Source organism: Chironomus tepperi, unplaced genomic scaffold (genome assembly GCF_022539635.2).
Source record: "Chironomus tepperi strain 1889 unplaced genomic scaffold, CSIRO-AGI_Ctep_v1 contig_7, whole genome shotgun sequence".
NCBI classification, from domain to species: Eukaryota; Metazoa; Arthropoda; class Insecta; order Diptera; family Chironomidae; genus Chironomus; species Chironomus tepperi.
In genome coordinates, this window is record NW_027226129.1 from 1,111,989 (window position 1) to 1,137,507 (window position 25,519).

Sequence of the window (25,519 nt, forward strand, 5' to 3'; positions counted from 1 at the left end):
CTATAATGTGATGCACATGCACATGCAATCAGCACTGATCAATAGACACAAATCTCACAATCTTATTTACAGTCTGAACTTGACAATGCAGCAGTCATGAACTGTCAATCAACAGCAACAAATGCAGCACTTACTTTGATGACGTCACTCAAGATTAATTGATGATTTTTAGGGGTCAGGAGGGTTAGGCTATGGGGTTCTCTGGGGACAACTTGAGGACAACTTGGGGACGACTTGGGGACGAATTGGGGACGACTTGGGGGACGACTTGGGGACGACTTGGGGGACAACTTGGGGACGACTTGGGGGACAACTTGGGGACGACTTGGGGGACGACTTGGGGACGACTTGGGGGACGACTTGAGGACGACTTCTGAAAAAATAAAACTTAAAAAAAAATTCGAATTTATTTTTAATAAAATTTTATTTTATTTTCTACAAAAAAAAACCGTTAAAAATTTAAATTTAATGCAGTCTGACTTGATTATTAAGTTCTTAACCTAATTGTTGCTCATATGTTTGATGCTCATGTCCTGGTATAAAATATGCTTAATTTAACCTTAAAATCTATTAAAAAATCTTAACCTTAAAATAAATTATTTGGATATTTTGTAGCTTAATTTACATGTAGTCAAAAGTACAGCATCTGCTGACTTACAAACTCAATGGGGTACGTTCATAAATTACGTAACAAAAGGTAAAATTTCCACCATTTTGTCCCCACTTGCTTTTTTACCCCTTCTTATTTACCCCATCTTGTATTGCCCCCTGCTCCTTTACCCCATGTTCCTTTACCCCATGTTCTTTTACCCCAGGCTCCTTTATCCCATGCAAAATTGCCCCCGGCTCCTTTACCCCATGCTACTTTACCCCATGCAAAATTGCCCCCGGCTCCTTTACCCCATGCTACTTTACCCCATGCAAAATTGCCCCCGGCTCCTTTACCCCATGCTACTTTACCCCATGCAAAATTGCCCCCGGCTCCTTTACCCCATGCTACTTTACCCCATGCAAAATTGCCCCCGGCTCCTTTACCCCATGCTACTTTACCCCATGCAAAATTGCCCCCGGCTCCTTTACCCCATGCTACTTTACCCCATGCTTAATTGCCCCCAGTTCCTTTACCCCATGCTAAATTGCCCCAGGCTCCTTTACCCCAGGCTCCTTTACCCCATGCAAAATTGCCCCAAGCTCCTTTACCCCATGCTAAATTGCCCCCGGCTCCTTTACCCCATGCTCAACTACCCCCGGCTCCTTTACCCCCCTAACCCTAACCTCAAAACAACTAATTTACTGAATAATAAAATGATTTGTTGATCCCTGATATGGATATACCCCACCCAATATATAAGCATAATAACCCCGATGTCTAATACGATATTCACCACTTAATGCTGTCTCAGGTATATCCCATAAAAATTCAATTTCACTACGTCCTAAAATCATTGAAATTCTCGTCCATTTAAATTTTGTCTCCCAATTAGCATCTGTAGCCACAATCATCCACTCATCATTAACAATCCGTTCCACATAAAAATAACTTGAATCAGTCATTAAATTATTTCGTGGATTACCAGCCACAAATGACACAGACACTAAGTCACCACGTCTATAGGACCTTTTTGGTTGATTTATAACATAACCAAATCCACTTCCAATGGCATATCCATCATAATATACTTTTGTGACTAATGATATTTGTTTTGTATCTTGATTAATTGGCATTGGACCTGGATCAATTGTCTTATCACGCATCATAGCATCAAGTAACTTAATAAATCTATTAATATATATAGTTAAGGTATGTGGACCAAATATTGTGGATGCACCCTCATATCGCTGTATATCATACTCTTCTGGTGTTGTTACATAACTTGTGTAAATATTTGATAATCCACAAAGTATTGATTGGAACTCATTGTTCCTACTTTTACTAAATAATTGAATTTCACTTCGAAGACGACGTCCAGCCATTGTTGTAAATTCACCTGGAAGTCCAAACATTAAGACATCACCAATTGATAATAATTGTAATGGTACGACTGTTGGTTGCCAATGATATGGATATACAGCACGTCCTGTTGCTAATAATATTGGTTTTGTACCATGACATTGTTTATCCCATTGGGTTGGTTCGGCTATAAAGTCACGAACTGTATTCCAAAAGTCATTGTCACTGACGGTACCTTGTTGGAAGTCAAATGCACCGGGTCCGTCTGGAAAAATGGAAGTTTGGAATTAGTATGGCTTTCTCAAAAATGACAGTTAATTTTTTTCAAATTTTAAAATTCAAATTTTTTTTGACCGTTACTTTAATTTCTCTTCGTAACGTAAATTTTTATTTTAAAATTAGTTAAGTTCGAGTTTTTCGACAATTGAATGTCGAAGAATTCGAATTTGAGACGGCCACACCGTTAATATTTGAATGATAAAACGGGGATAGAAACTATGTTTTTATAAAATAAATGACTGTTGAATTTTTTTTGAAATCAAAAAATACGTTACAAATAAAAGATCAATATTTTTTGAATTTTCGAATATAATTTCGAATTCTTTCGAAATCAATGTCGAATACTTTCGAAATTAAATGGCCTAATAATGCTCATTCAACATACCTGTAGTTCCAGCAGCAAATGAATATCCCATAGCTGGTAGGCATCCAGTGTAATTTTCAGCACGTTTTAATTTTGGATTAAAGTAAACGCCTGCCTGCTTTGGCATGTCAACAAATTGATGAATAAACTTTACAGGTCCAATTATTTCACGACCAACTCTGGTTGATAGAAGCTTTGATGCACCACGATAGATTCTGGTACCGATAATTTTGGTACTTTCCATCATATCACGTCCGGGACCGGATGCAAAACAAATGTCTTTGTTGGGACATGCTGATGTGAGGGGATCGCATGGAAGACCCGAGATCTGTGGATTAAATTGAGAATTTAGAGATTGAGGATGAATGTTCCGAATTTTTCCGAAGTCTAGCGAGTTTTCAGCCGAATTTTTACCCGAAGTTTGCCGAAGTTTTGATCGTTTTGATGTGACGAACCTTGCCGAATTTTTAGACGAAATGTACCGAGCTTTGCCGAATTATTCCGAAGTTTGGCGAGCTTTTACAGAAATGATTCGAATTATTCCGAACTTTGCCCAATTTTTAGCCTAATTGTGCCGAGCCTTACCGAAGTTGTCCGAAGTTTGCCGAATTATTCCGAACTTTGCTGAACTATCCCGAATTATTCCGAAGTTTGCCGAGCTTTGCCGAACTATGCCGAACCTTGTCGACTTAATTCCTAATTGTGCCGAACCTTACCGAAGTTGTCCGAAGTTTGTCGAATTATTCCGAACTTATTCCGAACTATCCCGAATTATTCCGAAGTTTGCCGAACTTTTCCGAACTTTACAAAACTTTTTGCGAATTTTCAAATACAAAATCAAATCAATAAATCAAACTTACAGCACATTTAGGTCCCATAATATTTGGTGAGACATCACCCAAATTAGCTGAACAAAAAGCACCAACAAAGCTTCCTTTTCCCACCAAACTGTCCTTATTGTACTCTTGTTCCAATAATATTGAGGCATATCCAACATTATCTGATGAAATGAACTTGTTTGTATTGTTCATTGATGTTGGATGTACTGTAAAAATGTTCATAATGAAGTCAATAATTGAGATTAAATCAGTTAAAGTCATTAAGTCTACCTGCAAACCAATTAAATGCACCCATAACATTCTTATTAAGCTTATCCATGAACCTCAATTGTATCAATTTCTTATCTGTATTATCCTTGTACTGTGCCTTTTCCTGTTCTGGATTATTATTATATGACATTGGCGATCGATTAATGTTTGCATCATAAATGTCCGTTTCTGATAAGAATATTCGACCTTCATTCATATTATTGTGTGCATTTATGATTGATTGTGTTATGCCTTTAACTAAGGCATAAAATGTTTCAGGAACAAAGCCTAGAGCTGTCAAGTCATACAATACAAACATATGAAAGCCGGCTGGTCCGCTGTGTGTGTCTGTTGGAAGTAAGGATGGAAAATAATGCAAAGATTTAGGAAATTAATGACTGCTCAGTTTAAAGTCGTGTGGATGCTTGAAGGAAGGGAACGTTCACTAATTGCGTAACGTGAAAAATCGACTGTTTGGGTGTTTGGTACTCGTTAAGCCAAAACGTGCCGAAGCTTGCAGAATTATTACGAAATTTGCCGAATTTTTCCGAACAATGCCGAATTATTACGAAGTTTGCCGAACCATGCCGAATTATTCCAAACTTCGACGAACTTTTAGTCGAAATGTGCCGAAGTTTGCCGAATTATTCCGAAACTTACCGAATTATTCTGAAATTTACCGAATTATTCCAAACTTTGCCGAATTATACCGAAGTTTGTGCAATTATTCCGAAGTTTGTCGAACTATTAATCGAAACGTACCGAAGCTTGCCGAAATATTCCGAAGCTTGCCGAAATATACCGAAGCTTACCGAATTATTCCGAAGTTTACCAAATTATTCCGAACTTTGCCGAATTATTCCGAAGTTTACCGAACTTTACAAAACTTAGTGCATTAACTAATAAGTGAATGGTTCTTATAGGGAACGTTAATATAAATCATACTTCATGTTTTAGTAATAAAGCATTAAAATGAGGGTAGAAAGGTCTAAAATCGATAGTGTTACGTAATTTACGAACGTTTCCTAAATTCCAGCTGAATTTTTCATCCAAACTGATAATCAGCTTCAAGCTATGCCATTGTAAATAAGATTTTAATTTATTTAGATAAGCTTTTGGGGCAGATGTGGGCAACCTGTGTGCCGCGGCACCTTAGTGTGCAGTTTTGCACCATGCAGTTTGGCCCTGTGTAGTTTCGATCGAGGCTCACCACTAAGGTGTGCCCTGCTATAGAGCTTAAGGTTCCCCACCCCTGTTATAGAGTTTCAAATGCATTCAGAACGATGCAGATGCTTCAAACCCACTTCGATATGGCACCTAGACATGTATCAAGTCATACTCACGAGTTCCAGATATCATCACATTATCATAACGATAAATTGTTCCAAATTTCTTCTGTAATTCACGAATTACATTCCTTTTAACAGCATGACTTATCATACCAGCATCGACACTAACAAAACAGACACGATTTTTTAATTCATCCTCAACAATGAATGTTCTGGCATAAAGTCGTGTATGTATTCCATGACCACGTTGATTGAGTTGAGCATATCCCATCTGTGGATTAAAAAGTTTAATAAAATGATCCAAAAAATGTCAAATTAGGGTGTGGACGTCTCAAAATCGAGTTTTTCGACATTAGATTGTCGAAAAATTCGAACATTCCGAACTCAACTTATTTTAAAATTAAAATTTTCGTTACGAAAAAAATTAAAAATAACGGTCAAAAAAAATTTGAATTTTGAAAAAAATTAACAGTCATTTTTGAGTCAGCCACACTCTGTGTCAAATTTGTCAACTTACAAAAGCAATTTCGACACTTGGTCCAGTCACATCAGCACGACCAAGTCCAATTTGATATGATGTAGCAGTTCCAATGCAGAATAATGCAAGGACAACAACAGATGTGGTCCACATGATGACTCTTACTTGTTGGATCTGTAATGAAAATTGAGATTTTTTTGAGTGAAAATTTTACAACTTGACAGTCAGCACAACAGCAGCAATCTGATTGACAGTTTCAAAAATATTTGAAAATTTTCAATTTTTTGCCATCAAAATTTATCGGAAGTGCTAAAAATTGTTTTTCATTAACTAATTGGACATGTTGTGACACATAAGCACAAACTTTGATTAATTGCAATCAGATTGCAGGCACACATGATGATGATTAGTAAACAATGATTCATTATATTGATGATGTATAGCACAGGCAGTCGCCTAAGATGTATGCAAAACAGATACTCATGCATGTTAGTGCATATTGTAAGGCAGAGATGCAAAACAGGCACCTGTGACAGGCAAAAACCGTACAATTTTTTTGATAATTTGTACGGTTTTGTAAGAAAACCATACAAATTATTCTAGAATTTGTAAGGTTATTGTCTTCCACACGTTTTCGTATAATTTGTATTGTTTTTATTACAAAACCGTACAAATTATCAAAAACAATTGTACGGTTTTTGCCTGTTTTGCAACTATGTTGAAAGGTATTGAATAGATACAGCATGTTGTGCAGTTTCCAGTAGCTAACAGGCAAAGATGATGCATTGATGGTACTGTAATACTTAAAAGCTGTATCTATGACTGCTATGGATAGCTGTTGAACCTGCAGATGTCAAAATAAAGCTGCATTAAGTTCTCATCAGGATCACATTTCAATAGACATGGACTTAGAAGGAATGGTCTCAAATAAGAACTGAATTCAGCTTCATTTTGACATTTTACATCTGCAGATTCGAGACATTAACGACTCAAAAATACACAATCTAGAAGCTCACACGCAAATAATGTCAGATAAGAACCAAAAGCATGACAAATTGACATTTATATCAGAGTGTGGTTGTCCCGCATTCGAATTCTTCGATATTAGATTATCGAAAAATTCGAACTCAACTAATTTTAAAATAAAAATTTACGTTAAGAAGAAAAATAAAAGTAACGGTCAAAAAAAAATTTGAATTTTAACGAAAAATAATTTTTTTTTAAATTAACGGTCGTTTTTGAGACAGTCACACTCTGATTTATATATCTGTAAAGTGCAACAAATAGGTCAGATTTATAGTTTTATGATTAAATACAATCACATTAGTGTACATGTCATGAATATGAAGCAGTATAACTTTATATCCATCAAATGATGTTTGATTTACAAAATTATTTCAAAATCTCAACAATTCATGGAGTTTGTTATATATCCAAGCGATCAAGTCGAATAGAAAGGTATGAGTCAGGGTGCATCAGGTACTTGTGTCTTTGGAATGTGTAAAGCTTGCAAGTAGTTCGGATTTCAATGTAAATTGTGGATGTAAAGGGTGTGGGATAACCGATTGTTGATCGCAGTGGATCTAGGTTGTGAGGCTGGACCCGAAGTCAATATGCTTGTCGACTGGACTTCAAACTCTGGTCAAGAGTTGACAAAACTCCACTTTAGAGTCCAATAATGTCTGATTCCCAGACATCCGCCAACTCTGTTTAAGTCAATCAATTTTTGTCCAAATTTTATCATTTTTGATCATTTTTTTAACCTTAAAAATTATTTTTAAACAAGCAAGACCCTAGTAGTCGAACTCATGACTGCCTGGTTGGTATCATATTGATTTGGTACCAGAAAACAAAACCATTCCGCCTTAATAACCTCAGAGTGTGGCTTTCTCAAAAACGACCGTTAATTTTTTTTCAAAAAAAAAATTGTCGTTAAAATTCAAAATTTTTTTGACCGTTATTTTTACTTTTCTTTTTAACGTAAATTTTTATTTTAAAATATGTTGAGTTTGAATTTTTCGACAATCTAATGTCGAATTTAGGACAGCCGCACTCTGAATAACCTCAAAAAAACTAATTATTGTAATTTTTTTAGACTTTTTTGGATCATTGCTCTGCTAATTTCATTGATTCTTACATCAATATTAATCACAAAGGTTGTCATAAAGGTTCAGAACTATCCGATTGTCACCTATTTATCAGATCAGTCTGTTCCTGTATCTGAGGTTGAATTTTTTACAAAATTTCTCATTATTTTTTTAATAAAATTTTCGTATTTTAACTTTTTAGATAAACTTTCCGGCAGTTACGGTGTGTCCACGATTCTCACTAAGCTATTTTATATCAACTTATGAAATTGAACGACCATACCGATTTGATAGACACACACTTGAACCTTATTTTTATGAAAACGAAGAATATAAACAGGAATATAAAGATGAAATTAAGTTTGGCAATATCAGTTATGCTGAATTTTTAAGAAATATTGAAACTGGATCAATTAAGCCTCAAGAATTAGGAGATAAAATGTAATGATTAAATTTTTGACAGAGTGTGGCCGTCTCAAAAACGACCGTTAATTTCTTTTAAAATTCAAATTTTTTTTGACCGTTACTTTTATTATTTCTTCGTAACGTAAATTTTTATTTTAAAATAAGTTGAGTTTTGAAATGTTCGAATTTTTCGACAATCTAATGTCGAAAAACTCGAATTTGAGACGGCCACACTCTGTTAAATACAAGTACAGCACTGTCCATTGGCGTATCTGACCCATGTGCCCTAATTCCCCCATCATTTTACAGTTTAAGACGTCTTCAAGTCGTCGATTTGATCACTAAACGAAATGTTTTCAACAAGCTTAACTTTACAATCTCAACTGATGACTTCCTGGATGTTATTAATGAATTTCTAAAGGAATTCTTGTCAGTCTGGCACGCAATTGTATTTATTTTAATTAATGAGAAGCAACATTTTATTTCTGAGATAATTACACCATGGGGATTGTGCTTTACACATAATATTGGATTCAGTCATGATGTACTGCATCTAAACTCAACATCTGATGACTTTCATTATGAATTTAAAATTTATGAACATGAAAAAATTGTCGTAATGTCCAGCAATAAGCCACAAAAGATTTCAACATCAAAAAATGGTTTATGGGTTGGATTTGGTAATTCAAAATTTAAGGACTTAACAATTAAGCCAATTGATAATGATTTTAATGGTTATGTCGTGCTGTTTCATGATCCATTTGAATTGCCATCGAAAAAATCAATTTTAATGAATTATAATCAGAAATTACGAACAAATGTTTTGATTAATGCACAAATTAATACAATTGATGAATCATTGTATCATAATGAGCCTGTTGAGTAAGTTCATATTTGAATCTTAACCTCAAAAAATCCCAAAATTTGGATCCTAACCTCAAAAATTCCCTAAATTTGGATTCTAACCTCAAAAATTCCCTAAATTTGGATTCTAACCTCAAAAATTCCATAAATTTGGATTCTAACCTCAAAAAATTCTGAAATTTAAATTCTAACCTCAAAATTCCCTAAATTTGGATTTTAACCTAAAAAAATCCTAAAATTCAGAATTTTAACCTCAAAATCCTCCAAAATTCCATCATTTCAGACGCAACTGCTACTTGGAAAATGAGAAAATTCTAAAATTCTTCAAAGTCTACACGAAAAACAACTGCGAGAATGAATGTCTGACTGATTTCATGCTCAGTCGTTGTGGCTGCGTTGAATTCTTCATGATTCGAAATTCTTCAACTCGAATTTGTTCGGCAAATGAGCAAAATTGCTACAAAAAGGCTGAGGATGACTTTGAGGAACTGAAAGGCACTTGTGGTTGTTTTGATCCATGTGAATATGTCAAGTATGATATTGATATTGAATCATCTGGTCTTGTAAAGTAAATTATACATTTTTTATTACAATTTAATCGGCCATAGTCAGTCTAAAGTCGATTAAAGCTGGTCAGCTTCAACTTCTGTTAAAAATTCTTTTCTTTTTAGTTTCTATCCTATAACATCATACAACGAAGTCGGTTTTCATGTCAAGTATAGAAGCAATCAAGTCATCAAACTAGCTCGAAAAAAGCAATTTACAATTTTTAATTTTTTATCATTTGTTGGTGGAATTTTGGGTCTTTTTGCTGGATTTTCAGCACTTTCATTTATTGAGTTGATTTATTGGTTCACAATTCGTGTTTTTATTGGAAATTGTGAAACAGTATCCAAAATAAATCCATTAAATGAAAGTCAAACTGAATCACATGTCAAAAAATTCATCAAGTCATACTTCAATGAGTCATCAATTCATGGACTCAGCTTTATTTTTGAATTCTCACAAATTAGTTTGTAAGCTTTAATTTTTGATTGGAATTTGAGGGGGTTTTTTGGGGTTTTAGTGAGTCTAGGTGGCTCAGTGATGGAATAGATTCATACTTCGGCATCTACAGCAACCAAACGGTCATGGGTTCGAGTCCCGGCAGTGGAAACTCAGCTCATAGCCTCCTTTTGTTGGCTAAAGTCAATAAGTTGACAAAAGAGTCATTAAAGGAGTAGTTTTGATTCCTTTACAAACTGGTCTGACGGATCCTCACTCATTTGACAATCAGTTGCCACGACATACTCTTATGAGAGTTCCCGATGCTGAGTGTGACATGTAGACTCAGCAACTGACCCCCCCACACACAACTCAACTCTGGATCTCAATGATTAACATTCTTTATTAACATTATATTGGATATGGATCGTACCTTGATAAGAAGAATTGGTGTGGTGACCAAGGAACCCCTCCCCCATTACCCCTTATTACCCACAAGATTAAAACTCATTAGTTTATTTTTAAATTCTGATTTTGTAAATTTTGATAATTTTTTAACCCTCCCTGATCAAATTGTGTATTTCTCATATGCAGCATAATGTGGACCATCTTCATCTTAACCTCAATCACTTTCAGTTTTCACTTGATACTCAGTACAGACGATAATGTTCCTAATATCAGTGTTACTACCTATGATGATAGTTTTAAACTGATTGAAAATGTAAGTTAATTTTGGATATAAAATCTAAATTTTATTAAGCCTGAAATTTGTTTAGATTTCATTTCCAGCAATCACAATTGTGCCACAAATCACTTATGTTAAGAATGTTGCGGAAGAGCTGTACATTTGGTCAAATCGATTGCATATATTTTATAGGACACGTGAGCAACATGAAACATATAAAAGGTTTGTATTGAGATACTTTTGGATGATGTTGGGAAGGCAGGGGCGTAGCCAGGGGGGTCAGGAAGAGTGAGGGGGTTTCCCCCACCTCCGAGAATTGACAAGCTGTCTATTTTGTAACATTTTTTTAAATTTTTGGTTTGCTTCTTTCAAAAATGTCAAAAAATACCCCTTAACCCTCCCCCATTACTGTACCCCATGTCTAGCTACGCCTCTGAAAGAACCAAATGTCAAAAATTGTCAATTCCAAGACTAAAAATCATTTTTTTACCAATTTAATTCACCAGAAAAGTAGCTCGACACTTTCTTTGTATAGAAAAATATGATGCATATCATTTGGGCTATAACTTTAGTTTTGTGCCTTACATTTACTTCCTATTTAAGTCACATGTGCATTATGATTGGTTCCGCGAGCAATTTTCATCATTTAATGACAAATATCAACCAGAATTTGCCGAAATTCGAACATCTCGTGGCATGGGATTCACATTTAACATGATTGATGCTGATGAGATGTTCAACTTTGATCAGTGAGTATCTTTAAGGTCTTTAGACTACTTTGACTGACTCAGGCACTCCACAGGATCAGCAGTGACTTCAAATACACAAGAAACGTCACAACAAAGTCAGAAAATCTTCAAAAATTCCCAAAATTACTCAAATATCCTCTAAAATTCAACAAATTGGATCATGCAACTTTTACTATCAAGCTTAAGAAGCCTTTAGGCGACTACAAGGAATGCATTGATCAATCTTTTATGATTCATCAGTCTGACTTCTTACCGACATTCTCATCAAGAAAAGATTTCACATCATTTGTGTATGGCACATCCATGGATGTGATTGTAACACCGGAAATAATCAGAACTGATGAAAATCTTAGAAAAATGACACCAGAACAACGAGGTTGTTACTTTATTGGTGAAAAGTCATTGAAATACTTCAAAAAATATTCACAAATAAATTGCGAAATTGAGTCACAGACAATAGCAATGTCAAATGAATATGGATGTGTGAACATTGATCAGCCGTTTAGAGATTCCGATAATATTTGCTTAAATATGTCCAAGTCTGATCCAACAACTGACCAAACTGTCGTATGCCTGCCATTGTGTAACTCAATGAGGTATAATATCAAATATTATACAAAGCATGAGACAGGAGGAAATGAGACAAGAATAAATGTGAGAATGAACATGGACGACATCGTTTTGTTCCGAAGATATCAGCAATTTACATTCTCGGATGTTGTTTCTTATGTCGGTGGACTTTTGGGACTTTTTGCTGGCATTTCAATGCTTTCAATTGTTGAATTTTTATACTTTTTTACTATTCGATTGGCTGTTGATTTGTGGAGGGTATTGAGGGGTCATTGAGGAGGTTAGAGACTATTCAGGAACAGTCAGCATGCGATTGTGTGTTTGCATGATGTAAATTCGTGTAATTTTTAATCAGATTAATAAAAAATTTGACGCAATTTGAACATTTTAAGTCATTTTGTATGAAAATTGTTGCAAGTATGAAGTTTGATGTGCAAAAATATTTGGAAATTTCGACAATTCATGGACTTGCTTACATCTCTAAAAGGTTTCATGTTGTTGAAAGGTAAAAAAGTTGTCAAAATTAGTTAAAAATGCTTAAATTTCAATTTTGAATTTTTCTAGAATTTTCTGGATCATTTCCTTGATTGTTTCAGTCACTTACACTACAATTTTAATCACGGAACTTGTCATTAAAGTCCAAAAGGTTCCAATTGTGTCTTATTTGTCTGATCAGTCGATTCCTGTGTCTGAAGTGAGTTCTTTGCCTATTTCTAATCACAAAATAGCTTAAATCCATAAAAATCATTTCAGATTAATTTTCCAGCAGTCACAGTCTGTCCACGACTAATGTTTAAAATTCCTAAGTCTGCATATTTATCAGATGGCAAGCATTATCGGTTCCAAAAGCACACAATGATTTATACTATTTATGAAGTTGAAGAGGATGTGCAAGAATTTAGCGATGAAATTAAATTTGGCAACATAAGTTATGCTGAATTTTTGGACAGAATTGAAAATGGAAGCATTAAGCATGAACAGCTTGGATTAAAACTGTAAAATTTGTAGGGTTCGACAAAACTGTATGCGCATATGCGTGCATACGCATACTGTTTGCGCATCCTGTATGCGCATCCTGTTTGCGCATCCTGTTTGCGCATCCTGTTTGCGCATCCTGTATGCGCATGTATGCATGCATATGCGCATATTTGTCAAACCCTAAAAATTTGTCATTTTTTGATATTTTCATTAAATTAATCATTAAATTTTCCAGCTTAAAACGTCTTCAAGTGCTTGACATGCTCAAAAATCGCAACATTTTTGCCAAACTCAATATTTCAGTTCCAACCGACGATTTTGTGGATGTCATGAATGAATTTGAAAAAGAATTCTTTGACGGAATGATTTACTTCTATTGGGTTGATGAATCCAAGGAATATGCTTTTGAGGTTATGACACAATGGGGCTTGTGCATCACTTACAATATTGGATTTAGTCATGACTTGCTGCACATCAACTCAACATCTGATGATTTTCATTACAAAACTGCAAGAATTTTACATTTTTTTGACGAATATGAAAATAGAATTGAACATGAACTGGAACCGAAGGTGATGCCACAGAGATTATCGACATCAAAAGCTGGATTATGGGTTGGATTTAATCTTGGTAAAAGGAGTGTGGATAGAATTATGAATAATACATTTGATGGATATACTGTAATTCTTCATGATCCACTTGAATTGCCGTCTGCAAATGCTAAAACTTTATATTTAAATCTTAAGCTTCAAACAACAATTTTAATTGATCCACAACAGCATTCAATTGATGAGTCACTTGCTGGATATGATCCTAATGAGTGAGTTTATTCTAACCTCAAATTGAGATTCTAACCTCAAAAATCCCTAATTTTGGATTTTAATCTAAAACTTTTTTAAAAATTAAGATTCTAACCTCAAAAATTCCAAAATTTGTATTCTAACCTCAAAAAACACCAAAAATTCAGAATTCTAACCTCAAAATTCTCCAAATTTCCATCATTTCAGACGCAACTGCTACTTGGAAAATGAGAAAATTCTAAAATTCTTCAAAGTCTACACGAAAAACAACTGCGAGAATGAATGTCTGACTGATTTCATGCTCAGTCGTTGTGGCTGCGTTGAATTCTTCATGATTCGAAATTCTTCAACTCGAATTTGTTCGGCAAATGAGCAAAATTGCTACAAAAAGGCTGAAAATGACTTTGAGGAACAGAAAGGCACTTGTGGATGCTTTGATCCATGTGAATATGTGCAGTACAACTATGAACAGCAAAGTTACGGAAGTCTTGAGTAAGAAAAAATTTGGAAATTAACAATTTTTATAGATTTTCTTATTTTTGCAGCGTAAGCTATTCACTCTCAGTTGTAAGCATTGGATTTCGTCTTCAATACAAGAAAAATGTCTTTGATCAGCTAGTCCGCAAGAAGCAGTTCAATGAGCTTGATTTTATGTCATATATTGGTGGAATTTTGGGACTTTTTGCTGGATTTTCAGCACTGTCATTTATTGAGCTGATTTATTGGTTCACAATTCGAATTTTTGTTGAGAAAATCACTAAAGTAGACATTAAAGTATATCCATTTGAGGAAGTTGATGTGGAAAATGGAAAAATTGACAAATTTAAGGAACATTTCAAGTCTTACTTTAAGGAATCGTCAATACATGGATTTGGTTACATTGTGGACCTGTCATGGACTAACAGGCAAGCTAAGCAGTTCAATGATTTTCATACAATAATTTTGAATATTTTCAGCATAATTTGGATATTCTTCATCCTCACATCCTTAAGCTTATGCTTTCATCTTATTTTAAGCACCAAAGAAAGTGTCCCAGAAAGTCGTGTAATTGCTTATGATGACAACTTTAAAATGATCAAAGATGTTAGTTCCAACCAGAGTGTGGCTGTCTCAAATATGACCGTTCATTTTTTTCAAAAATTTTTAAAAATTCAAATTTTTTTTTTACCGTTATTTTTATTTTTCTTTGTAACGTAAATTTTTATTTTAAAATTAGTTGAGTTCGAATTTTTCGACAATTGAATGTCGAATTGGAGACGGCCACACTCTGGTTCCAACAAGATTTGAACTTCTGTGCTACAATTGTCAATTTTAGGTTCCATTTCCGGCCGTAACAATTGTTCCACAATATTCAATATCAAAACAGCTTGAGGATTTTGTGTCTGATTTAAATATTTATGGTCAATCATACTTTGAATTGGTAAATGATACAGCAGCTGAGGACACCAAGAAGTACGAAAGCATATCCAAATATCCAACAAAAAATAAATTAAAACTTTATGTCCTTTCAGATTAATGACGAAGCACTTCTTTTGTCATGATTTGTACGACAATTATTTTTATGACTTTAACTTTAGCTTCGTTCCTTATGTCATTCCTGTTTTGAGGGAAAATACACAGCTTGACATGTTCCGGATGCAATTTTCATCATTTAATGACAAATATCAGCCAGAATTTGCCGAAATTCGAACATCTCGTGGCATGGGATTCACATTTAACATGATTGATGCTGATGAGATGTTCAACTTTGATCAGTGAGTATCTTTAAGGTCTTTAGACTACTTTGACTGACTCAGGCACTTCCACAGGATCAGCACAGAGTTCAATTACACAAGAAACATCACAACAAAGTCAGAAAATCTTCAAAAATTCCCAAAATTACTAAAATATCCAATAAAATTCAACAAATTGGACCAAGCTGAGTTCTCAATAACTCTAAAAGACCCAAATACGCATCTAATTGACTGCTTAAAGCAATCTTTTATTGTGCATCAATCTGATGACTTAAAAACATTTAATCCAAGAAAGGATTTTATAACACTTGACTATGGAGTCATTGTTGACGTCATCGTAACTCCAGAAATCATCACAACTGAGGGACTAGAGCATCTTAAGCCATCTGCTCGTGAATGTTACTTTGATGGTGAAAAGTCATTAAAATATTTTAAAAAATATTCTCAAAATAACTGCGAACTTGAATGCGTCACCAACATAACAATGGATAGATGTGGATGTGTTGACTTTGATCAGCCATTTGCAGATCCAAATGAGATATGCTTAAACATAACCAGATTTGAACGAATGTGCATTAGTGATGTTAAGCATTATCTTTATGGATCACTTGATTTTTCACCGGAACGGAACTGCTCATGCCTGCCATTGTGTAACTCAATGAGGTATAATATCAAATATTATACAAAGCATGAGACAGGAGGAAATGAGACAAGAATAAATGTGAGAATGAACATGGACGACATCGTTTTGTTCCGAAGATATCAGCAATTTACATTCTCGGATGTTGTTTCTTATGTCGGTGGACTTTTGGGACTTTTTGCTGGCATTTCAATGCTTTCAATTGTTGAATTTTTATACTTTTTTACTATTCGATTCGCTGTTGATTTGTGGAGGGTACTGAGGGGTCATTGAGGAGGTTAGGGACTATTCAGGAACAGTCAGCATGCGATTGTGTGCTTGCATGATGTAAATTTGTGTAATTTTTAATCAGATTAATAAAAATTTGACGCAATTTGAACATTTTAAGTCATTTTGTATGAAAATTGTTGCAAGTATGAAGTTTGATGTGCAAAAATATTTGGAAATTTCGACAATTCATGGACTTGCTTACATCTCAAAAAGGTTTCATGTTGTTGAAAGGTAAAAAAGTTGTCAAAATTAGTCCAAAAATGCTCAAAATTCAATTTTGAATTTTTCTAGAATTTTCTGGATCATTTCCCTGATTGTTTCAGTCACTTACACTACAATTTTAATCACGGAACTTGTCATCAAGGTCCAAAAGGTTCCAATTGTGTCTTATTTGTCTGATCAGTCGATTCCTGTGTCTGAGGTGAGTTCATTGCCTATTTCTAATCACAAAATAGTTTAAATCCATAAAAATTATTTCAGATTAATTTTCCAGCAGTCACAGTCTGTCCACGACTAATGTTTAAAATTCCTAAATCGGCATATTTATCAGATGGCAAGCATTATCGGTTCCAAAAGCACACAATGATTTATACTATTTATGAAGTTGAAGAGGATGTGCAAGAATTTAGCGATGAAATTAAATTTGGCAACATAAGTTATGCTGAATTTTTGGACAGAATTGAAAATGGAAGCATTAATCATGATCAGCTTGGATTAAAACTGTAAAATTTGTAGGGTTCGACAAAACTGTATGCGCATATGCGTATATACGCATACTGTTTGCGCATCTTGTATGCGCATACTGTTTGCGCATCCTGTTTGCGCATCCTGTATGCGCATGTATGCATGCATATGCGCATATTTGTCGAACCCTAAAAATTTGTCATTTTTTGATATTTTCACTAAATTAATCTTCAAATTTTCCAGCTTAAAACGTCTTCAAGTGCTTGACATGCTCAAAAATCGCAACATTTTTGCCAAACTCAATATTTCAGTTCCAACCGACGATTTTGTGGATGTCATGAATGAATTTGAAAAGGAATTCTTTGACGGAATGATTTACTTCTATTGGGTTGATGAATCCAAGGAATATGCTTTTGAGGTTATGACACAATGGGGCTTGTGCATCACATACAATATTGGATTTAGTCATGGCTTGCTGCACATCAACTCAACATCTGATGATTTTCATTACAAAACAGCCAGAATTTTACATTTTTTTGATGAATACGAAAATAGAATTGAACATGAACTGGAACCAAAGGTGATGCCACAGAGACTATCAACATCAAAAGCTGGATTATGGGTTGGATTTAATCTTGGTAAAAGGAGTGTGGATAGAATTATGAATAATACATTTGATGGATATACTGTAATTCTTCATGATCCACTTGAATTGCCGACTGCAAATGCTAAAACTTTATATTTAAATCTAAAGCTTCAAACAACAATTTTGATTGATCCACAACAACATTCAATTGATGAGTCACTTACTGGATATGATCCTACTGAGTGAGTTGGTGCCTAACCTCAAATTTAGATTCTAACCTCCAAAAAAATGCTTAAATTTGGATTCTAACCTCAAAAAATCTTAAAACTTGGATTCTAACCTCAAAAAAATCCCTAATTTTGGATTCTAACCTCAAAAAGTCCCAAAACCTGAATTATAACCTCAAAATCCTCCAAATTTCCATCATTTCAGACGCAACTGCTACTTGGAAAATGAGAAAATTCTAAAATTCTTCAAAGTCTACACGAAAAACAACTGCGAGAATGAATGTCTGACTGATTTCATGCTCAGTCGTTGTGGCTGCGTTGAATTCTTCATGATTCGAAATTCTTCAACTCGAATTTGTTCGGCAAATGAGCAAAATTGCTACAAAAAGGCTGAAAATGACTTTGAGGAACAGAAAGGCACTTGTGGATGCTTTGATCCATGTGAATATGTGCAGTACAACTATGAACAGCAAAGTTACGGAAGTCTTGAGTAAGAAAAAATTTGGAAATTAACAATTTTTATAGATTTTCTTATTTTTGCAGCGTAAGCTATTCACTCTCAGTTGTAAGCATTGGATTTCGTCTTCAATACAAGAAAAATGTCTTTGATCAGCTAGTCCGCAAGAAGCAGTTCAATGAGCTTGACTTTATGTCCTATATTGGCGGAATTTTGGGACTTTTTGCTGGATTTTCAGCACTGTCATTTATTGAGCTGATTTATTGGTTCACAATTCGAATTTTTGTTGAGAAAATCACTAAAGTAGACATTAAAGTATATCCATTTGAGGAAGTTGATGTGGAAATTAGAAAAATTGACAAATTTAAGGAACATTTCAAGTCTTACTTTAAGGAATCGTCAATACATGGATTTGGATACATTGTGGACCTGTCATGGACTAACAGGCAAGCTAAGCAGTTCAATGAATTTCATACAATAATTTTGAGCATTTTCAGCATAATTTGGATATTCTTCATCCTCACATCCTTAAGCTTGTGCTTTCATCTTATTTTAAGCACCAAAGAAAGTGTCCCAGAAAGTCGTGTAATTGCTTATGATGACAACTTTAAAATGGTCAAAGATGTTAGTTCCAACAAGAGTGTGGCTTTCTCAAAAACGACCGTTAAATTTTTTCAAAAATTTTCAAAAATTCAAATTTTTTTTGACCGTTACTTTTATTTTTCTTTGTAACGTAAATTTTTATTTTAAAATTAGTTGAGTTCGAATTTTTCGACAATTTAATGTCGAAAAATTCGAATTTGAGACAGCTACACTCTGGTTCCAACAAGATTTAAACTTTTGTGCTTATTTTAACAATTAAGAATTTTAGGTTCCATTTCCAGCAGTCACAATTGTTCCTCAATATTCAATATCAAAACAGCTTGAGGATTTTGTGTCTGATTTAAATATTTATGGTCAGTCATACTTTGAATTGGTAAATGATACAGCAGCTGAGGACACTAAGAAGTACGGAAGCATATCCAAATATCCAACAAAAAATAATTTAAAGCTTTATGTCCTTTCAGAATAATGACGAAGCACTTCTTTTGTCATGATTTGTACGACAATTATTTTTATGACTTTAACTTTAGTTTCGTTCCTTATGTCATTCCTGTTTTGAGGGAAAATACACAACTTGACATGTTCCGCGACCAATTTTCATCATTTAATGGAAAATACCAACCAGAATTTGCTGAAATTCGAACATCTCGTGGCATGGGATTCACATTTAACATGATTGATGCTGATGAGATGTTCAACTTTGATCAGTGAGTATCTTTAAGGTCTTTAGACTACTTTGACTGACTCAGGCACTCCACAGGATCAGCACAGACTTCAAATACACAACCAACATCACAATGAAGTCAGAAAATCTTCAAAAATTCCCAAAATCCATCAAATATCCTCTAAAATTCAACAAATTGGACCAAGCTGAGTTCTCAATAACTCTAAAAGACCCAAATACAGACCTGATCGACTGCTTAAAGCAATCTTTTATTGTGCATCAATCTGACGATTTAAAAACATTTAATCCAAGAAAGGATTTTATAACACTTGACTATGGAGTCATTGTTGACGTCATCGTAACTCCAGAAATCATCACAACTGAGGGACTAGAGCATCTTAAGCCATCTGCTCGTGAATGTTACTTTGATGGTGAAAAGTCATTAAAATATTTTAAAAAATATTCTCAAAATAACTGCGAACTTGAATGCGTCACCAACATAACAATGGATAGATGTGGATGTGTTGACTTTGATCAGCCATTTGCAGATCCAAATGAGATATGCTTAAACATAACAAGATTTGAACGAATGTGCATTAGTGATGTTAAGCATTATCTTTATGGATCACTTGATTTTTCACCGGAACGGAACTGCTCATGCCTGCCATTGTGTAACTCAATGAGGTATAATATCAAATATTATACAAAGCATGAGACAGGAGGAAATGAGACAAGAATAAATGTGAGAATGAACATGGACGACATCGTTTTGTTCCGAAGATATCAGCAATTTACATTCTCGGATGTTGTTTCTTATGTCGGTGGACTTTTGGGACTTTTTGCTGGCATTTCAATGCTTTCAATTGTTGAATTTTTATACTTTTTTACTATTCGATTCGCTGTTGATTTGTGGAGGGTACTGAGGGGTCATTGATGAGGTTAGAGACTATTCAGGAACAGTCAGCATGCGATTGTGTGCTTGCATGATGTAAATTTGTGTAATTTTTAATCAGATTAATAAAAAATTTGACGCAATTTGAACATTTTAAGTCATTTTGTATGAAAATTGTTGCAAGTATGAAGTTTGATGTGCAAAAATATTTGGAAATTTCGACAATTCATGGACTTGCTTACACCTCAAAAAGGTTTAATTTGTTCGAAAGGTGAAAAATTTGGAATTTTTTTAATGAAAATTTCAATTAAAATTTTTTGGAATTTTTCAGAATTTTTTGGATTTTGGCATTAATACTTTCGATCATTTGCACTTCATTGCTGATTGTTGAGCTTGTCATTAAAGTTCAAAGTACTCCAATTGTCTCATATTTATCAGATCAATCAGTTTCAGTGGCTGAAGTAAGTCATGTAGGGCATTGTCATGTGTTGTGTTGGATTATTGCCAATTACATGCCTGGATTATGCCAGATCATCCAACAACTTAGTTGATAAAGTCACAAAATTGAGGCAAAAGTGCCAAAATTTGTCATTTGAGTTGTCAACCCCAATTTGAGCCTTAAATCAATCAAATACAGTCAAAATAATTTTTCAGATAAATTTTCCAGCCATAACTGTCTGTCCACGACTTATACCACAAGTTAATAGCTTGCGTCGATTTGGTGTTGGACATTCGATTATTCGTTATGAAAAGCATACATTAAGAGCTTAGATTAAATATCGTCAATTCTCTCAGTCTACCAACTCGCTCACTCTCACGCTCGCTTCGTTTCGAATGTAATTGAAATAATTAATAAAGTAAAGAGTCTTTGATTTACAATTGAAATAGCTGGTCGCCTTTTATTTTCGGCAATATAATTAAGTCTTAAGCTTATATTTTCAGCCTTATTTACAGCTAACACATAACTGGCGCAGTTTTCAGAGTAGTGTCTTTTACCGGTTAAGTTAAACTACCGTGGTTTAGTTAATATAAATCATTCGCGTAAAAGTCTCAAAGAACCTAATAAAGCTCATATTTATTAGTTAGAAATTAAGTTAGTGAAATAGTGAAAACATAATTATTTGCAAAAAAATCCAAAGTGATTTAAAAAAATCCAAAGTAATATAAAAAAATCCAAAGTGATATAAAAAAATCCAAAGTGATATAAAAATAAAAAAATCAGCAAAAATTACGCTGTAAAGAAAATATTAAAGCAAAAAATATATATAATTTAAACAGAAATTATTGAAATTTCTAAGCAAAAATAAAGAAAAACATTTCTTTTTCATCAATACTAAGTTTCATTCGACAAGATAGTCGCACCCAAAAATAAGCAACAAATCCTTAACAGAAGAAAAGATTAGAGCGCAGCACCCAAATTGCTGGGTAAGTATAGCCTTTTATTTATTTTACGCGTGTGTTATTCTGTGCATTCGCGATCTCATATAAAAATATTACAAGTGTTCTAAATCTCAATTCTCAAAATTAATCCATACGCTGAAAGATTTTCACCCCGCCGTCCCATTCGTCGCCCTAATATTCAAAATATGGCCCATGTTGATAATCAGATCGACCCCCTAGTGGTCCCAAATGAAGATGCTTTAGTCGCAGCGGCGATTAATAATACCAAAATCCCTGATCCAATCAAGCAAATCGAGAAGTATGCAGGTGATAAAACATCCTTGTTTACTTGGATCAGCACGGTGGAATCCGTCATGGAAACCTACCAACAGATTGCCCATCTTCCAATTTACCGTCTTTGGGGACAGGTCATTCGAAATAAAATTATAGGTGACGCAGATAAAGCTCTTGTTACACACAATGCTGTAGATTGGCCCGCGATTAAACGAGTTTTAATCGAAAATTTCGGTGATAAGCGCGATATCGCCACGATTACTCAAAAAATCCCCTACCTTTCCCAAGCAAACAAATCTCTGGATGAATATTATCAAGAGACAAGTGAGCTTCTTGCACAGATCTCCCAAAAATTGAGTCTTGACCCAGAGAACGATGGTCACGTACCGGCAATCATGCGAGTTATGACTCCACTTGTCGTTACGGGTTTCGTCGACGGCTTGAGAGGAAATTTACCCGAATTAGTGCGTACACAAAAGCCCACTGACATGCTTGAAGCATATAGAGCCGCACTTGCTCAAAGCGAGGCACAAGACCGTCAAAGAGAAAGAGCCCGCATGAGTAGAAATCTTCAGATAGGAAATTACCAAAATTTCCCCAAAATCCAAAGAAATAATAATCAAAAGTCTCAACCACTTCAAAACCGCTCATTCCAAAATCCACAACAAAATTTTCAACGAGCCCTACAACAAAATTTTCAACAAAATCAGCCCCAAAATTTTTCGTGGCAAAACAGAAATCCCAATCCAATTAATCAGAGACCAAACCCTGGAAATAATGCCGGAAACGCCATGAATCCTCGTAATCAGAACATTGATGAGGATATTTCAATGCGCTCTCGTAGGTCTATGCAGCCGATGAGTGGCATTTCATACCGTTCCCACATGAATAATGCCGAATGCGCTGAGGAAGAAGATTTCCAGCCCGATTACGAGGCTGAAGAAGACGACACGGTTATCGATGACCTAAATTTTCAGTTGGGTCTGGAAGAAAATCAAGGGACTTAAATTGTGTTCCTTACATCACCCTTAATTCCACCTCTGGCGTACTTTTTGCGCTAATCGATACCGGCAGCAACAAAAACTACATTAATCCCAAACATGTCCGACAAGCACATCAGTTACCAAGAAAATTCAAAATTGCCTCTATGCTTGGAATCGTGCATATCGACAAATTTGCTAGATTTAATCCGTTTCCCAAATTAAAATCATCAAGGATTTTCCCATTTTTCATACATAACTTCAGCGACTTTTTCGATATCCTCATAGGATATGAAACTCTTCAGATTTTGCACGCAAAAATCCTCACAGTTCCCAACATTTTAATACTTGGAGATTTTTCCATTCAGATGAAAAGAAAAATTCCTATGTCCAACAATGAAATTTGTGAATGCAAAAGTAACACAAATCAGCAACATCGCTATTTTTCCACACAAAGTCCAATCGGTCATGAAAATGCAAAAGTCACTATATCCAGCGACACAAGCTTGCAAAATCAAAACTTCTCAGGTGTCCTAAATAAAAATGCACATGCACGTCAGCACAAGAGTTTCAACAACGTTCCACGTATTCAAAATAAAAACGCTTCACAAGCATTTCCTGTTATTCATATTTCTACTGAAAATAACGTTGACACAAATTCAAACTCGAAACTTAACAAAAATACTTCAATAGCAAATAATTTCCAAAACAATTCCACTGAAATAAATTCGCTGACTCCACAAGCAATTTCCGTTCAACCCAAGAAATGTGATATTTTATCGCAAATTAATTATGAAAACTTAAATGCAGAGGAAATAAAAAGTTTACGGACAGTAATCCTAAACCATAAAAATTGTTTTTACAATGACGATGACGTTCTTACCTTTACGAGTGCCTTGAAGCATTCTATCCGCACCATTGACGACGTCCCCGTCTACACAAAATCTTTCAGATGCCCTGAGGTGCATAAGAAAGAATTGAAAAAACAGGTGGATGATCTTCTACGTAGAAACATCATCCAACCATCAAATTCTCCATATCAATCCCCAGTTTTCCTAGTTCCAAAAAAGTCTGATTCCCCTGATAATCCTAAATGGAGAATGGTCGTCGATTTCCGACGCCTGAATCAGAAAACAGTCGATGACAAATATCCGATCCCAAATATCACGGATATTTTAGACAAGTTAGGCCGCTCAAACTATTTCTCGACTTTAGATCTTTTCTCTGGTTTCCACCAAATAGAAATTATTGAAAGCGATCGAGAAAAAACCGCATTTACCATAGAAAATGGTCATTTCGAATTTTTACGAATGCCTTTTGGCTTAAAAAACGCTCCATCTTCATTTTGCCGCATCATGGACTTAGTCCTTAAAGATTTAATTGGCAAAAATTGTCTCGTTTATATGGATGACGTAATCGTTTTTTCAACCTCTCTCCAAGAACACATGGTAATTCTTGAGAAAATTCTTCAAAGATTCTCTGACTATAACTTAAAAGTCAGACTAGACAAATGTAAATTCCTGTGTAAGGAAGCAAAATTCTTAGGACATCTCGTGACTAGCGAGGGTGTCAAACCGAATCCCGACAAGATTAGTGCCGTAAAAAATTGGCCAATCCCTAAAACTGAGTCAGAAATTAGACAATTTCTGGGAACCGTTAGTTTTTATCGACGTTTCATCCCAAATTTTGCAAAAATTGCTAAACCCCTTACAAACTCTCTTCGTAAAGGTGCCCAAATCATCTTATCTGAAGACTATATAAAAGCCTTCGAAAAACTTCGAGACTGTTTGACAGACTCGACAATTTTGGTGTACCCAGATTTTTCAAAGCCTTTCGTGCTGACTTGTGATGCCAGCAATTCAGCAATTGGCGCTTTCATTTCACAGGGTCCACCTAATCAGGAGAGACCCGTAGCTTTCGCAAGCCGTACCCTCAACAAGTCTGAGGAAAATTACAGTACAATCGAAAAGGAATTGCTCGCCATCGTCTGGGCTTGCAAATATTTTCGTCCATATTTATATGGCAATAAATTTGTTCTCTATACAGATCATAAACCTCTTACTTACGTATTTAACGTAAAGGACGCGAGTTCTCGCCTTGTTAGATGGCGGTTAAAACTCGAAGAATTTCAGTACGAAATTCGTTACAAAGAGGGCCGAGAAAATGTAGTCGCTGACGCTCTCTCAAGACTTAGAAATACTGGTGACATATCACAAAACTTTTCCATGTTAAATCATGCAGACGACGACATAATGACGATTCACTCCGGTGATGAAGACGATTCTCATTTTATCCCCATGACTGAAGCACCAGTAAACCAATTTTCAAACCAAATTATTTTAGAAAAATCCGACTCAGACTCTGACACCTCCGAAGAAATTTCTCCAAAAATTTTCAGACATACTTTTCGCAGAAAATTTTTTTCAATCAAAATTTTTAAAGAAATTTTGGAAAAATCTCTTCACTACAGGCATAGTAACTGTATTTTTGCAAAAACCGAACTTCTCGGTATGATACAAGAAACTTACAAGAAATATT

General features: G+C 34.8%; 1 protein-coding gene across 4 annotated transcripts in view; it reads right to left on the reverse strand.

The window, feature by feature from the left end:
• Positions 1-453: 453 nt before the first annotated feature.
• CDase (neutral ceramidase) overlaps positions 454-25,519 on the reverse strand; it is a 55,178-nt gene continuing 30,112 nt past the window's right edge. For all 4 annotated transcript variants that reach the window (XM_070645787.1, XM_070645866.1, XM_070645621.1 and 1 more), the window contains exons 3-8: positions 5,489-5,623; positions 5,026-5,242; positions 3,704-4,030; positions 3,455-3,639; positions 2,616-2,922; positions 454-2,216 (exon numbers count right to left, since the gene is read on the reverse strand). In XM_070645787.1, coding sequence (XP_070501888.1) covers positions 1,291-2,216; positions 2,616-2,922; positions 3,455-3,639; positions 3,704-4,030; positions 5,026-5,242; positions 5,489-5,602 — 2,076 coding nt within the window. In that variant the 5' untranslated portion in view covers positions 5,603-5,623 and the 3' untranslated portion in view covers positions 454-1,290. The remainder of the gene's footprint in view (positions 2,217-2,615; positions 2,923-3,454; positions 3,640-3,703; positions 4,031-5,025; positions 5,243-5,488; positions 5,624-25,519) is intronic.